Genomic DNA, 13,809 nt, shown 5'->3' on the forward strand with positions numbered 1-13,809 from the left:
CCATCTGCCACTGCACCTCCTTCCTGCCTCTACTTTTTACTGTCCTTCCCAAACCTGAGCACTTGGGACTGCCTCTGCTATCACACCTATGAACCTTCTTGTGTCCATCCCTGCCTTGGGCTCTGATACAGACAGGCCAGATTAAAATCTCAGAACCCTTGTATCCAAGATGCTCCTTCCTGTGCCTGTCTCACAGACACCAACAGCTTCAGCCTGCCACACTCTCAGGAGGGATCAGCACAGTAGAGCTCTGCCGGGAAGCTCAGATGCAGAGTCCTCCATGCTTGTTAGGTCAGAACTGAAAAGTGCACTGTAATAATCTGTTAGCCCAAACAAAGCTAGCAGAAATAGGACAAAGCAACCTGACCAGCACAGCCCAGGGAACACCAGGAGTTATTTTCAACGAAACATAAGCTATGGCTAAGATCCTAAACAGAATGAGCCACAAAAATACATCTCTCTGTGCTTTCAAACCAAACAAGCAGACAGTGTGGTGCAGCCATGGATTGTCTCTATGGACTGTTCCAGAAGTTCCTGCATTGACTGCAGACTCCAGATGTCCACAGTGAATCTGCTGACCACACAAGGGTTTTTATTCTGTCTCAGACCATGTACAGCAGACTGACAGCCAGGGATGGTGTCTTCTGGGTCCCTTGTACCTGACTGAACTGGCCCACCAATTGGTAGCCAACTCCTCGACAAAGTCTCACTAACTATTAGCATTTCTATTGGGTCACTGAAATACATGACCGCATGTGTGCGCACGCGCGCGCGCGCGCGCACACACACACACACACACACACACACACACACACACACACACGAGCAATTCAGGCTCCAAAAAGCCATGTCTCACCGTACCCCCATCTCAGAGTCAAGTCAATTTTAAGATGCACTGTGTAAAACGTGCTACATCTTAGGAGGGTGTAGTGAACGTTGGGGCTCTACAGACTCAGGTGTGAGGTCCAGCTACTCCCTGTGGTGAGCAACAGCTAATGACCCATGATGAGGACTGGCACCACATCTGGCCCTCCAGCAAGAGGAAAGAAACGGGAGCCCAGTGAGGTGACGTCACTTGCTAGACTCTCCTCCTCTAGTTCTGCTTCAGCTGGCACCTATCAGTGCACCTGTTTCCAGTCTCGTCTCCGTCCCTCCTGCTGGTCATTCTCCCTGCATCTCCACCCATGTCCAGTCTCCCTTTCCTCTCCTGACTTGGTTGCCTTTGTCTCCCTATCTTCTCGGCTCCCTTTTTACTCCCTTTCTTTCCTCCCACACTCTACTTCCTACAGGTATCTCTCACTTATCCACCACTACTCAATGGTATGTATTAGGAAAAGGGACTTGAGCATTGAGTAATGGTTCCCACATAAGGACAGTTACATTCTCAAAAGAAAAGGGCTGGCTGGGGAGACGATTCACTGGGTAAAGTACTTGCCATGCAGGCATGAGGACCTGAGTTTGTAAACCTGGAATACAATCTGGAGCCAGCTAGCCTGTTGCACACAGTGCTGTAGCAAACAACAGAGACCTGGTCTCAAACAAGGCAGAAGGCCAGGACTGACAACCAACTCTGTCCTCTGACTTCCACCAATGCAGACGTGTGCAATGTCTACGCACATCTCTATGCACACTCACTCACGCACAAACCACAAACCTATTACGTACACACACAGAAAAAAGGGCAAGTAACTCTTTCTGTCACTTCTGCAACTACGACTTCACTGTGCAAGGACACAGGCCGACCAGCTGACCACTGTCAAAAGTGGGTAATATGTGCAAGGGAGTTCTTTACTATTTGACATTGATAAGACTTAAAATTTCCATGGCATCGGGGAACAGCATTCCCACCGGCTTATACCTATTTCAACTCTTGAGTGGCTGAGGCTGGAGGACTGCTATCAGCTTGAGGCTAGCCTAGGCTACATGAGACCCTGTCTCAAAGTAAATAAATAGAAAAAAAAAAAATCTAAGGATACATTTTATAAATTGTTGTTTATGAGTATGAAGGAAAATTCTTCCAGTATCTCATTTGATCTTTAGTTCTAATTCTGCATGATGTGTGTGTGTGTGTGTGTGTGTGTGTAAGCGCGTGTGCCCCCCCCCCCCCCCCCCCCCCCCGCCTGCTGGCATATGTATATGGTAGGTTTTGTGGGGAGGCTGTTGTTTTGTTTTTGAGGCAGGGTTCACTATGTTGCCTGCCCTGGAACTCATTATGTAGAACAGGCTGGCCTCAAACTCACAGAGATCCGCCTGCCTCTGCTTCACAAGTGCTGGGATTAAAGGTGTGCCTACCAGGCCCAGTATATGGATGTTTGTATGTGTATGAATATGGATGTGTATACACATGTATATATAAAGATCATCCTCATAGCCTTCCTTCAGTCCCCACCCCCCCAAACCCTATGCTGGGGTTACAAGTATGAGCACTAGCTTGGCTTAGTGAAAACCTGTCTATTCCCATTTTTTCCATGTCTGTCTCAGACCAGTGATTATACCAGCACAGTTACAATGACTCAATTTTTAAAAGCTCTGAGCAGCACAGGATTTTAGTTTGTAAATGCCTGAGGCTGTGGAAATATTTCCTCTGCAGAAGAGAAATAAGATACTAACCAAAAATCAATGGGAATGCTTCATGTACTATTAAAATATTCACCATGGGACTAAGGAGAGGATCAAGGAAGGGAAGATATTTTTCAACTTAAATCTAAGAAGAGAGGGACTGGAGATGACTCAGTGTCTAAGAGCACTGGTTACTCTTCTAGAGGCCCCAGGTTCAATTCCCAGCATCCACACAGTGGCTTACAGCCATCTGTAACTCCAATTCCAGAGGATCAGATACCCTCTTCTGGCCTCCGCAGTCACCAGGCATCACATGTGGTCCACAAACATACATGCAGACAAAACAAGCATAAGATAATAATGGAATTTTTAAAATCTAAGAGACAAAGCATAAGATAATAATGGAATTTTTAAAATCTAAGAGACAAAGCATAAGATAATAATGGAATTTTTAAAATCTAAGAGACAAAGCATAAGATAATAATGGAATTTTTAAAATCTAAGAGACAAAGTATTAGTTTTATTGCACATGCATTTTTAAAATTTCAAAATAAATTATTAACAAGAAAAAGTATGGGTGGGTCTAGCGCAATTCTATCATTACTTCAGCCATCAGAGAAACCAGTAAAGCCTCCATTTTAGATTGCTAAAGATCTGTTTATAATAACAACAGCTTACATTTGCTGGCTCTTGCTCCATGACTGGCTCTGGATTGAATAATTTACATGATGTTTCTCAACAAAGAGGTGGAAACTACTATGAGCCTCGTTTTATAAATAAGAGCTGGTCAGCTCAGAGAGCACCATGCCTAAATCATCTGAGAGGATGCCTGGCTCCAGAACTGCATGTCTACACATCAGGGACCTAGGGGTGGGTGAGGAAGGTCAACCCAGCTGAGGGTAGGAGGAGAGGCTGCTAGGGATCAGAGGGGGAAGCCTGATGCTCCTAGGACTTGGAAGGGAGGCCCAACAATATCTGAGGGCACCAGAGAGCAGCTCCCAGTTAGCAGAAACACATGCATTTGCCTCAGCTGTTTTTAAAGTGGTCAAAAGGGTTCTCACGGGTCCTTAAGCCAGCCCACAAGCTAGAAAAAGGAAGTCTCCCTGACCCGGACAAAGGAAATGGAAGTCAGAGTCACATGGGGGAGCTTCTAACGCCAACTTCTAAGTGCTGCCACAAAAGTGATCTAGTGGCCTTCTCTTGGGACAACAACAGGGCTAGTCTGAGAACTAGTCTGGGGTCATATACTGTCACATCATAAAAGCACAATGATATTAACACCACCCAAAATGACAAAGACTGGTCTGCTAGGTGACAGAAAGAGCCTGGGATCCTCTTGTTCCTAAACAAGGGAAGCAAGTGATGACCTCAGGAGATAATTCAGAGCCCAGTTCTAAAGGCACAGTAATCTGGCTGGCATTGCAGGAGGTACTGGCTGGACAGTCTCATGCTGAGGAGCTTCGGAGTGGGCTCTTCAAATAAATGAGAGAGGTCAACCAGAGTTCACTTTGCAGCCAGCACAGACCCAGAGCCCACGGATCTCCCCACACCATGTGGATGACTACAAATGCGGTCTTTCACGTGCCCAGGGTCAGGGACTTGACAAGACTGGGGTTCCAAGTGGACCAAAGACTAAAACTGCTTTGGTCATTCTGAATAGATACCGGAGAGTAAAATCCCAGCATCACAAAGCGCCTTATAAATGTGAGCTACCTCTAGAGGGGCATGCTTTTTCTTTTAGAAAAACAAAACAGAACAATAGTGATTGCCTCTCGGGAGAGAACAGGAGGGCCAATTTCTTTTCAGTAACTACTCTTTCTGGCTTTCCTTACAGGTATTTTTCTGTTTGCATAAACAAATGTTAGTAGCTCTGCTGCTTTATGAAAGTAGGTGTTAGCAGTGCCAGGTGCAGAAGGGAAAGACTGGTGTAGGGCAGGCACTAGCTGAGAGTTTCTGAAGATGGTGTTGAATGAAGACAGCGTGTTCCACGAGACAAATGGTTGGTCCATGGTTTGGGGCTAAGAGTGGGCTTTCTGGGCCAGGCACTGTGGTGCTCAGCAGGCTGCAGTAGAAGGATGCCAGGTTCAGGGCCTGTCTGTGTTCAGACTGAGTTCACGGCCTGCCTGGACAACGTGGCAACACCCCGGCTCAAAATTCAAAAGTTGGGAGGGGCCTGTGGATGTAGTTCAAGGCCCTGGGTTCCAATGCCCCAAACTTTTTCTTTTTTTAAAGTGGATTCCTTGGAGCCAGACGGCACAAGTTCGAATCCTGGCACCATCACGTGTTAGTTCTGTCACCTCAGGGATGTCACTCAGCCTTTTGGTGCTTCAGTTTCTTACCTAACAAGATGAGACAGTCAGGGCCACCATCAGAAGTCAGGAAGTGAGTTCGTCTGGAGTGCAGATGGTGCTTGGCCACCACAGCCACCTAACAACTACTGCTGCCCGTGTCGGCCATGCCTTCTCGGACAGCTAGGCCCAAGGAGCAGGGAGCATGCATTTGGTAATAATAGAAAACTCACCATATTCAATTCCCTCGGACGCTGAGTGGGTGTTGATGAACTGATTGATTGACTTAGGATGTTAGTAGGAAAAGAAAAGCCTGGATTATTTCTCCAGATGCTGGCAACCGCTCTCTTCCCCTGAGACAGACAGCACTTCCGTCTTTAAGACATAATTACTGAGCTGGGTTGATTCTCTCAGCTCTAGAACAAGAATTCTGAACACAGTGAGCAGAAAGAACTCCTGGAGTGACACTTCCTGGAAAAAGCCTTACTGTGTGGATACTTCTTCAGGGCTTGACTTTAGAATTCACTTTAAGGCTTGCTGGAATAAGACTATGGATTTTTTTCCCTTCTAAAACAATAATTAAGCCAGCCAGATCTGCACTAAATCCCATTTTACCCTCAGGAACAAGCTGATACCCAGGCAAAGCTGTGCTGTGACCTAACTGCAGTTACAAAAGTCCATTCATCTCTGCCTCCAGCAGCGGCCTCCAAATGGAGATGATAGAGCCTCTCGCTAACTGGATACAGATGGGAGGAGCGTGCACAGAATGTGGAAAGACGTGGAAAAAGTAAGCAGTGTATTAACTGAAGATGACTCTGGCTGTTCAGATGCCAATTTGGGGGACAAATAAACCAACTCCTCCCTCCAAATGTTAGACTCTGAGCTCATGCCATCCACAAGAGGCTCCTCTAAGGGATCTATCCCCTGAAGTCCTGGAGAGGGCCAGAGTCCTGAGCACAGCTGTGGCAAAGGGGCAGCACACTCCACCTGTGCTGGACACAAGTTTGCCAGGGGTTATGTGGGGCCGGCCCTTCAGGCCTTTGGGTCAGATGGAAAAGGAAAGAAAAGCATGGTAGAGAACTGAAGAGCCTCTCCCCCCCCCCTCATTTCTAGAAAGAGAAAGACTAGAAAACAGTAGAAATCAAGGTGGTTCTAAAATAAACTTGCCATTTTCCTCCTATCTGAACTCCTACATGAAACAACCAGGAAGCCCGGGCACCATGGCGCCTGAGAGTGCTTCTGCCCTTCCTTCTGGAGAAGCAACAGTCCCCACGAGAGGTCAACCGTGTCCTGACAGGCTTGGCCAAGCCCAGGCCCAGCACCCTGCACTCATCCTCTCCCATCTGTCATCCTTTCGGGTTAGAACCAAACACTCAAGACCACAGGAAGGGAATCAGAGGGGCGAGAGGAAGGCAGGCAAAAGCAGGCTCTAAGTTTATGCCAAGAACCAAACATAAGGGGCCCCCCACCAAGCACCAAACTGGATGCTCTCAAACCTCTGGAAATACCAAGCAAAATCATTCTGCTTCCCTCCTAAAAAAAGAAACTTCCCAAGACCTCTCCGTGGTCTGCAGAAAGGTGGGGGTGGGGGTAGAGAGTTCACACGAAATTCTGTACCCATAAATGGTAGAGCAGGATCCTTTTGTACGCGGCACTTGGTGGAGGCCCACCTTTGTGACACATAATTCCCAGTTAGCGGTAGAAACGCCACAACTTGGGCTCACGAGGACTCTAAGGCCTGTGGCTCTCTGGCTTTTTCAAACTTTCTGGGCGGGAGCCGCACCATGCGCTGGGGCCTAGCCAGCAGCAGAGCCGCGGCTCTCGGGAAGTCCGCTTGGATCAGCGAGTGCCCGCGGTGGCCTCAGAAGGACAGTCCTGGCGGGCCCCCCGCCCCCGGGCAGGGGCTTACCTTCCAGGTAGCAGCTGGAGGACGAGGAGAGCCCCTTCTTGGATTTGCAGCCCACCAGCTTCAAGCAGATCTCCAACATGGTCCCACGGCCGCGACGAAGGCCCTGTTCGTTGCCCCGCCGCCCCGGGCCCCCAGCCCCGCAAGGCCGCGCTCACCGGGCTCCCAGCCCTGCTTGCTCCCGGCCCGCGTCCCGCCTCCCGCCTAGGCCGGTAACAAAGGGCCCTGCGCCCCGCCCCGCCTGGCCCTTAACCCTCTCCTAGCCAAGGAAAGGCAGCGGCCCCGCGCCCTCCCCAGCTGCCGCGTGTCGGGAAGGTCGGTGGAAACGCAAATTCCTCCTGAGTTACCAAGACTAGTGTCGTTTACATTGAGGAGCGACTGTGATTAAGCCTAAAGTGGGTGTCTGAGGAATGTGAACAGTCAGGGCTGGAACCCACAGGAATACCGAAGACCGGACGCTGCTCCAACCATTCATTTAGACCTGGAGATGTGAGTTGAAACTTAGGGAATTCCGTCTCCATAGTGAATGTTCATTGTGGGCTGGAATGGCGGCCCTTCTTGACCTCATTTTCAGGAGAACTTTCCCTCTTTTTTTGGCGCCATGGGCCATCACTTTCCTAACCGCTAGCTAGAGGACGTTACCAACAAGATTTGAACTAACAATAATCGCAGCAGTGGGCTACTGGCACAGATTCAGAATCTAGATTGGTGGGAAACAAGGACCCCAGACTACAGCCAGTAATTTAATAAAAAGCCACCCAAGTTCCAACGACAAAGGGAAAATAAACTTGTGAAAGAATGTTACATAACTAAAAATCTGGTCCACACCCTCTGCCACCTGAAGAGCTGACCTGTACCAGGATGGTCCTCTATGAGAAGGACCCCCATGTGCCTTGCCATCCACAGGGCATGTGCACCACAATCCTGTGAGGAAAGTCAGATCATCACCCCGATTCTTCATGTGAAAACAGACACTCAAGAAGTTCACATGGTAGGAACCGGAGACATGCACTCAGTCAGGGTTTACCTGGCTCCAAAGTTTGGCCTCCTGACCAGTGGGTTAGGCGTCCCTCCCACTAAGAACCTAGCTTTCAAGCACTGGGTAGCTGGATGTGCGAGGTTGTCATGACCTGTTTCAGAGAAAGTCTTAGTAAGGGACTCTGGTTCCAAAAGAAAGAAAAGCTGGGCAGTTGTGGCACACACACTCAGGAGGCAGAGGCAGGCGGATCTCTGTGAGTTTGAGGCCAGCCTGACCTACACAGGGAAACCCTGTCTCAAAAAAACAAAGGAGGGGGACGGCGGCGGCGGCGGCGGCGGCGGCGGCGGCGGCGGCGGCGGCGGCGGGGCTAGCCTACCCTAAAATGCTGAGAGCCCAGGGTGTCTGCCTAAAACAGCAGATTTCACCAGCAGTGCTGTGTCTGTGTCTATCACAAGCCTCTCAGCCAGGATGTCATGCACTTTTCGGAAGTGCCCTAGCCAGTGCTAATCAACACTGAAATCTGTCTGCTGAAGCCAAGGGGGCCTGCTTTGCTACTAGTGCAGGTGCCAGGTCAGGCCTCAGGAGCGCCCAGTGGGGCCTACAGACTGATGCCACGCCACCATCTGGAGACCAATAGGCACGCACACCAACTGGATCCCTTCCTGATCCTAGGAGACCATTTTCCGTGAGAGCCCACATGCTGTCTAGTGTTGTCTTGAACCTTCTAACCTCCACATGACGCCAACAATAACGTTGAGAGGTGTGCCACCAGCACACACCCAACAAATGACGCAGTATCTGTCTGTTCTGCTACCATTCTGAAAGTCCAAGGGTCTTGGATCAGACTATAACAAAGTCCGCCATACAGCATATCGGATCACAGGGTTACATTCAGATTGGCGCTTAATGCCAAGAACTACACATTAAAAGGCATTTTGAAATTCTAACACTATCCTTGAATATTGCTCTTTAATACAAGTCAGACATTTATTCACATGTGCTGGACTTCATACTGGGATGTAAGCTTGTTTTTTTTTTTTTTTTTTTTTTTGGTTTTTCGAGACAGGGTTTCTCTGTGTAGCTTTGCGCCTTTCCTGGAACTCACTTGGTAGCCCAGGCTGGCCTCGAACTCACAGAGATCCGCCTGGCTCTGCCTCCCGAGTGCTGGGATTAAAGGCGTGCGCCACCACCGCCCGGCGTAAGCTTGTTTTTAAAAGCTAATTACTACGAATATTCTGCTCTTATGGATACAATGACCTTATCCTCTAAAATCCTCTCTAAATAAGTAATGCTTATCAATTGTCCAAACCCTTTATAATTTAGAAATAAAACTATTCATCAACAGGCCTGGCAATATGCTCTAAGTGGCAATGATCATGGAGGCCATTGCCAAATTGCACACCAACACAGCAGACTGAACTATTCTTTCCAGATACAGCTTTTGAACTCTGGCAAGATGGGAAGAGCAATGTGTACAAGCAGTCAGTCAGTCTCAGTCATCTGAAGGAAGAAAGGCCTGAGACTGCACCTCCATCAGCCCAAAGCAGAAAGCCAGTGACTGAAAAATAAAACACAGCAGGCATGGGGGCATGCCTGTAATTTCAGCACTTGGGGGGCAGAGGCAGGAACATTGCCACAAGTTCAAAGCCAGCCTGGGATACAGGCAAAATTCTAGGCCAGCCAGGGCCATAATGAGACTGTCTCAAAGTAAATAGAAAGAAGATGGGTAGCAGATGTAGAAAGGAAGACGAAAGGACCAAGGCTTACGTGCTGTGCCACTGTCACCTGGGAAATCTACAGACCTGCACGGTACAACCAGTCTGTGTAAGTGCTCGGAGACCTCCAAGTGGTGTGGGAACTCTGGGCACTTTCATTCCCCGCTCCCATACAACAAACAAATCAATGTAACAAAAGTTTAAAATGTGTTGCTAGAGAGCGGCCACCTGGTCAGTGCTGGAAGTGCAGTCCATGGATGAACCTGGCACCAAAGCTGCTGGGCCTGCTCACTATCCCATCTGGGCTGCAGCCTACTGCCTCAGATTGTGTGGGCGAAACTGCTGAAGCCCCAGAGGACCCTGTGTCCGTGAGCCCAGGGGCCATTCTGGAAGAGGGAAAGACTGCTGATGTATTTTACCAGGAACGGGACAGATGGGGATGAATGGATTTTATGAATCTAGAATTTATTCATCTGAAAACAACCTGTGAATTGAAGAAGTATGTCACAGTAGAATAAGTTAACCAAAAGAGGACCCTGAAGCTTTTAGATAAAATTTGGGTTTAGCCTCTTTTAAAAAGAAACGGGCAGGCCCCCACCACAGCAGTGGGTCAAGAGGAGGCGGGAATCAGGAAGGAGGGCTCTTTAGGAGGCAGGCCTGGGCTGGGAGTGCAGGTGGGAGGGAGGCAGGTGGGTGTGACAAGAGGCCTGGGAAGGAGGCCTCCACAACTCAGCCCTGCACTCTTTTCAGCACAGTTGGTCATGCTGGGGAACAGGGACCGTTTGTTTCACAAGCACAGGCCAACACAGCCCACAGCCTACAGGCTCTCATTCATTGGCCAGTGTCTCTAGCTTGGTGCATATGCCCGGTACAGACATCCAGAGAATTAGGCAGCTGAACTGATGATCACAAGAGCCACAGGACTTTCCTGCCCTACAAGGACATACGTGTCCCCATAAGTCTCATAACCTTTGAGTCAGGCAGAACTATTTGTCAGTCACCAGTCACAGGCCACTAAGGCCCAGTGACTTCAGCCTGGGAAAGCTAGGTAACTGACAAGGCCAAGCAGCAGAGATTGCATGAGCTTGAACATGTTGGCGATCTGCTTGAAGCTGTGGGCTGCAAATCCAGGAAGGGGCTCTCTCCTCATCTCCCAGATGCTATTCAGAAGGTAAACCCTGGCCAGGGTTCAAGGACCTGCCAGGACTGTCTTACCCCAGCCCTGTGTACTTCCTGTCCCTTCTTCCTCTGAGGCCACTGCAATGCCTGTGGGTCGAGCGGACTCCCCAAGCCTCAGTCACAGCTGCAGTTTCCTCATCTGTGGTCGTAGGAGTGGGCTGGACACTGGAAATGATGTACAGAAACCCTGACACAGAACGTGCACGGTGAACTGCTAACATCATTTCCCAGAGGACCCTGCACCAGTTGGGAACAGCACTCTTGCGTGAGCACTAGGTCTAAGTCGAGAGCACAAATCAACACTGAATCAAGAATAAATGGAAAGCCCAGTGGTGGTGGCACACACCTTGGGAGGCAGAGGTAGGCGGATCTCTGTAAGTTCGAGGCCAGCCTGGTCTACAGAGCAAGTTCCAGGACAGCCATGGCTACACAGAGAAATTCTGTCTCAAAAAACTAAAATAATAATAATGACTGGAAAAGGCATAATCTGAGTGAGCTCTAGGAAAATGTTGGGTCCAGAGGTTGTCCTAAGGACAAGAGATCTGCTAACTTTGTGAATGGTAAGAGTCAACTGGCTGTGGGTCAGGAGCAGCAAGGTTCAAATGTCACAAAGACTAATTTTTCATCTAAAGCTAGTGTTGGGGAGTTTGGGACCCAGCCCCCCCAGCCCACATCTTCACCAGCCTCCCCTGCATATCCCAACAATGCACCTGATCTACTCTTTCCCTTGGGATGTCTAGGCTGAGATTTTCAGTGAGGGCCCAGAGCAAATTCTCTTTCTGTAAAAATCTCATAATTTGGGAGGTGGAAGCAAGGGTATCAAGAGGCCAACCAGCCTAGGCTAAGTAGAGCCTGTCTCAGAAACAGAACAACAATTTCATTATATATATATATATATATATATATATATATATATATGACTTTATTTTATAAATGGTATAGACATATTTGTTCAAACAAATCTTTTAGTTTGATAAAATGAATAATATTAGTGTGCTCATGTTAATTATTTTCTACTTTTAATCAAAGTACTATACATACTTGGTTAAAAAAAAAATCAAGCAGCATGAAGGTTCTTTTAATAGTCTTAAGAAAATATTAAAACTAAGCCTAGGCATGGTGGTGCTCACCTTTGATTCCAGCACTCCAGAGGGGAGGCAGGTGAATCTCTATGAGTTCAAGGTCAGCCTGGTCACACAGGGAATTTCAGGCTAGCCAGGGCTATAGACTGAAAACCTATTGAGAAAGAAGAGAAGGAGGAGGAGGGAAGAGGGAAAAGAGAGAAGAGAGAGAGAGAGAGACAGAGACAGAGACAGAGAGCAAACCTAGTCCTGCAGCCCACTCTGGTGTGTTCACAGAGCTGCTTCCTTTGGGTGTCTAAGCTCCACACCTGCTGCTTCTGGGCTGAGTCTACACATCACCTACCTGCTCATTAGAATAGCATTACACTGTCTTCAGCCTAACCCTCCCAACTGTGGCATCAAGAGTTTTGGTTAGACGGAGAGGTGAGGTTTGCATTAATACTGTTCACTGCTCAGGCAATGAATGCTTCATTACACTTTTCTTGGTGGTATTAGTTATATCGTGTCCCTCTCTCTTTCTCCCTCTCTCTTTCTCCCTCCCTCCCTCTCCCCCCTCTCCTTCCTCTCCCCCTCTTCTTTCCTTCTTTCTTTTAATTGTCCCTGGGCAGTGGTGGCCCATGCCTTTAATCCTAGCACTCAGGAGGCAGAGGCAGGTGGACCTCTGAGTTCAAGACCAGTCTGACTGACAGAGCGAGTTCCAGGACAGCCAGGACTACACAGAGAAACCCTGTCTCGAAAAACAAACAAACAAACAAACAAATAAACAACAAAATTTAATTTCCTATTTCCTAGTTATTACTTTCTTCCCAAATACTTCAAAGATCTGTCAAAAAAACTTCCCAGTACTTCCCCAAATATTGAAACACTTCAAGCCTTCTCAAAGTTGTTCTTGGGCTTACTTCCTCATTTTCCTGGAACCCATCACCCTGTGGCTTCTTGGGTAAAACAAGTCTAAAAGAGACTTGTATACTACTGTGACAGTCTAGGTGGGTATAGAATCCTAGGCTACATGGAATGTCCCATGGAGTGGTGGTAGTGGCATACACCTTTAGTCCCAGCACTTAGGAAGCAGAAAAAAGGAAGGGGGGGGGATAACTTCTCTAAATTTTGAAGACATTTCCCCATTGTTTTCTAAGTTTACAAGATAGTCATTTAGAGCTGGGTGGTGGTGGTGGTGGTGGTGGTGGTGGTGGTGGTGGTGGTGGTGGTGGTGGTGTGGTGGTGGCGCACGCCTTTAATCCCAGCACTCGGGAGGCAGAGGCAGGCAGATCTTTGTGAGTTTGAGGCCAGCTTGGGCTACAGAGTGAGATCCAGGACAGGCGCAAAGCTACACAGAGAAACCCTGTCTCAAAAAACCAAAAAAAAAAAAAAAAAAAAAAAAAAAGATCGTCATTTAGATATGTAACCCTATTACATTTCTGAACCTCCATAACCTTCATAAATAGCTTGCTTTTCTCTTTGCAAGTTTTTAGAACAGAATTTTTTTTCTCCCCTTGGCATCCTCAGACTTCACAACGATGTGTCTTAGAGTAGGTCTCTTTCATATGCAGTGCTGGGCTATCTAGTTCAGAGAACAGCATTAGCTTAAGAAGACACTTCTCTAAGCCTGAATTTTTCCCTTTAAAAAATATTATTGCTGGGCGGTGGTGGCTCATGCCTTTAGTCCCAGCACTTGGGAGGCAGAGACAGGTGAGTTTGAGGCCAGCCTGATCTACAGAATGAGTTCCAGGACAGCCAGGGCTACACAAAGTAACCCTATATCAGAAAGAAAAAAAGGAAAAAAAATCGTTAGGAGACAGTATGTGTGCCACAGCGTGCTTGTGGAGGTTGATGGACAGCTCTGTAGAGTCAGCTCTCTCTTTCCACCTTTATGTGAGTTGAAATGAACTAGGAATTGAACTCAGGCCACTAGGCTTGTGCGGTAAGCATCTTTAACTGCTGAGCTCATTTTTTTCCTTATAATTGTCTCCTAACTTCTATTTGTTGTTGTTATTACTGTTACTTAATTCCCCCTCTCTGGAATTCCTGCCAGATGGGCACTGATGCCCTGGGAGGGCACCTCTAACCCCCTGCCTCCCTTGTCTTCCATGTCCATGTCTCT

General features: G+C 48.1%; 1 protein-coding gene across 4 annotated transcripts in view; it reads right to left on the minus strand.

Annotated features, from left to right (window-relative positions):
* Positions 1-13,809, minus strand: part of Abl1 (ABL proto-oncogene 1, non-receptor tyrosine kinase) — a 131,605-nt gene that overhangs the window by 40,569 nt on the left and 77,227 nt on the right. Inside the window, exon 1 of one of the 4 annotated variants that reach the window (XM_006983445.4) lies at positions 6,757-6,941. The exons of 1 other annotated variant lie outside the window; for it this stretch is intronic. In XM_006983445.4, coding sequence (XP_006983507.2) covers positions 6,757-6,835 — 79 coding nt within the window. In that variant the 5' untranslated portion in view covers positions 6,836-6,941. Of the gene's footprint in view, positions 1-4,898; positions 6,462-6,756; positions 6,942-13,809 lie in introns of those variants that run through there. 2 more of the 4 variants (XM_076568955.1, XM_076568956.1) reach the window with 2 other exon arrangements.

The sequence above is a fragment of the Peromyscus maniculatus genome, chromosome 4 (assembly GCF_049852395.1).
Source record: "Peromyscus maniculatus bairdii isolate BWxNUB_F1_BW_parent chromosome 4, HU_Pman_BW_mat_3.1, whole genome shotgun sequence".
Classification (NCBI taxonomy): domain Eukaryota; kingdom Metazoa; phylum Chordata; class Mammalia; order Rodentia; family Cricetidae; genus Peromyscus; species Peromyscus maniculatus.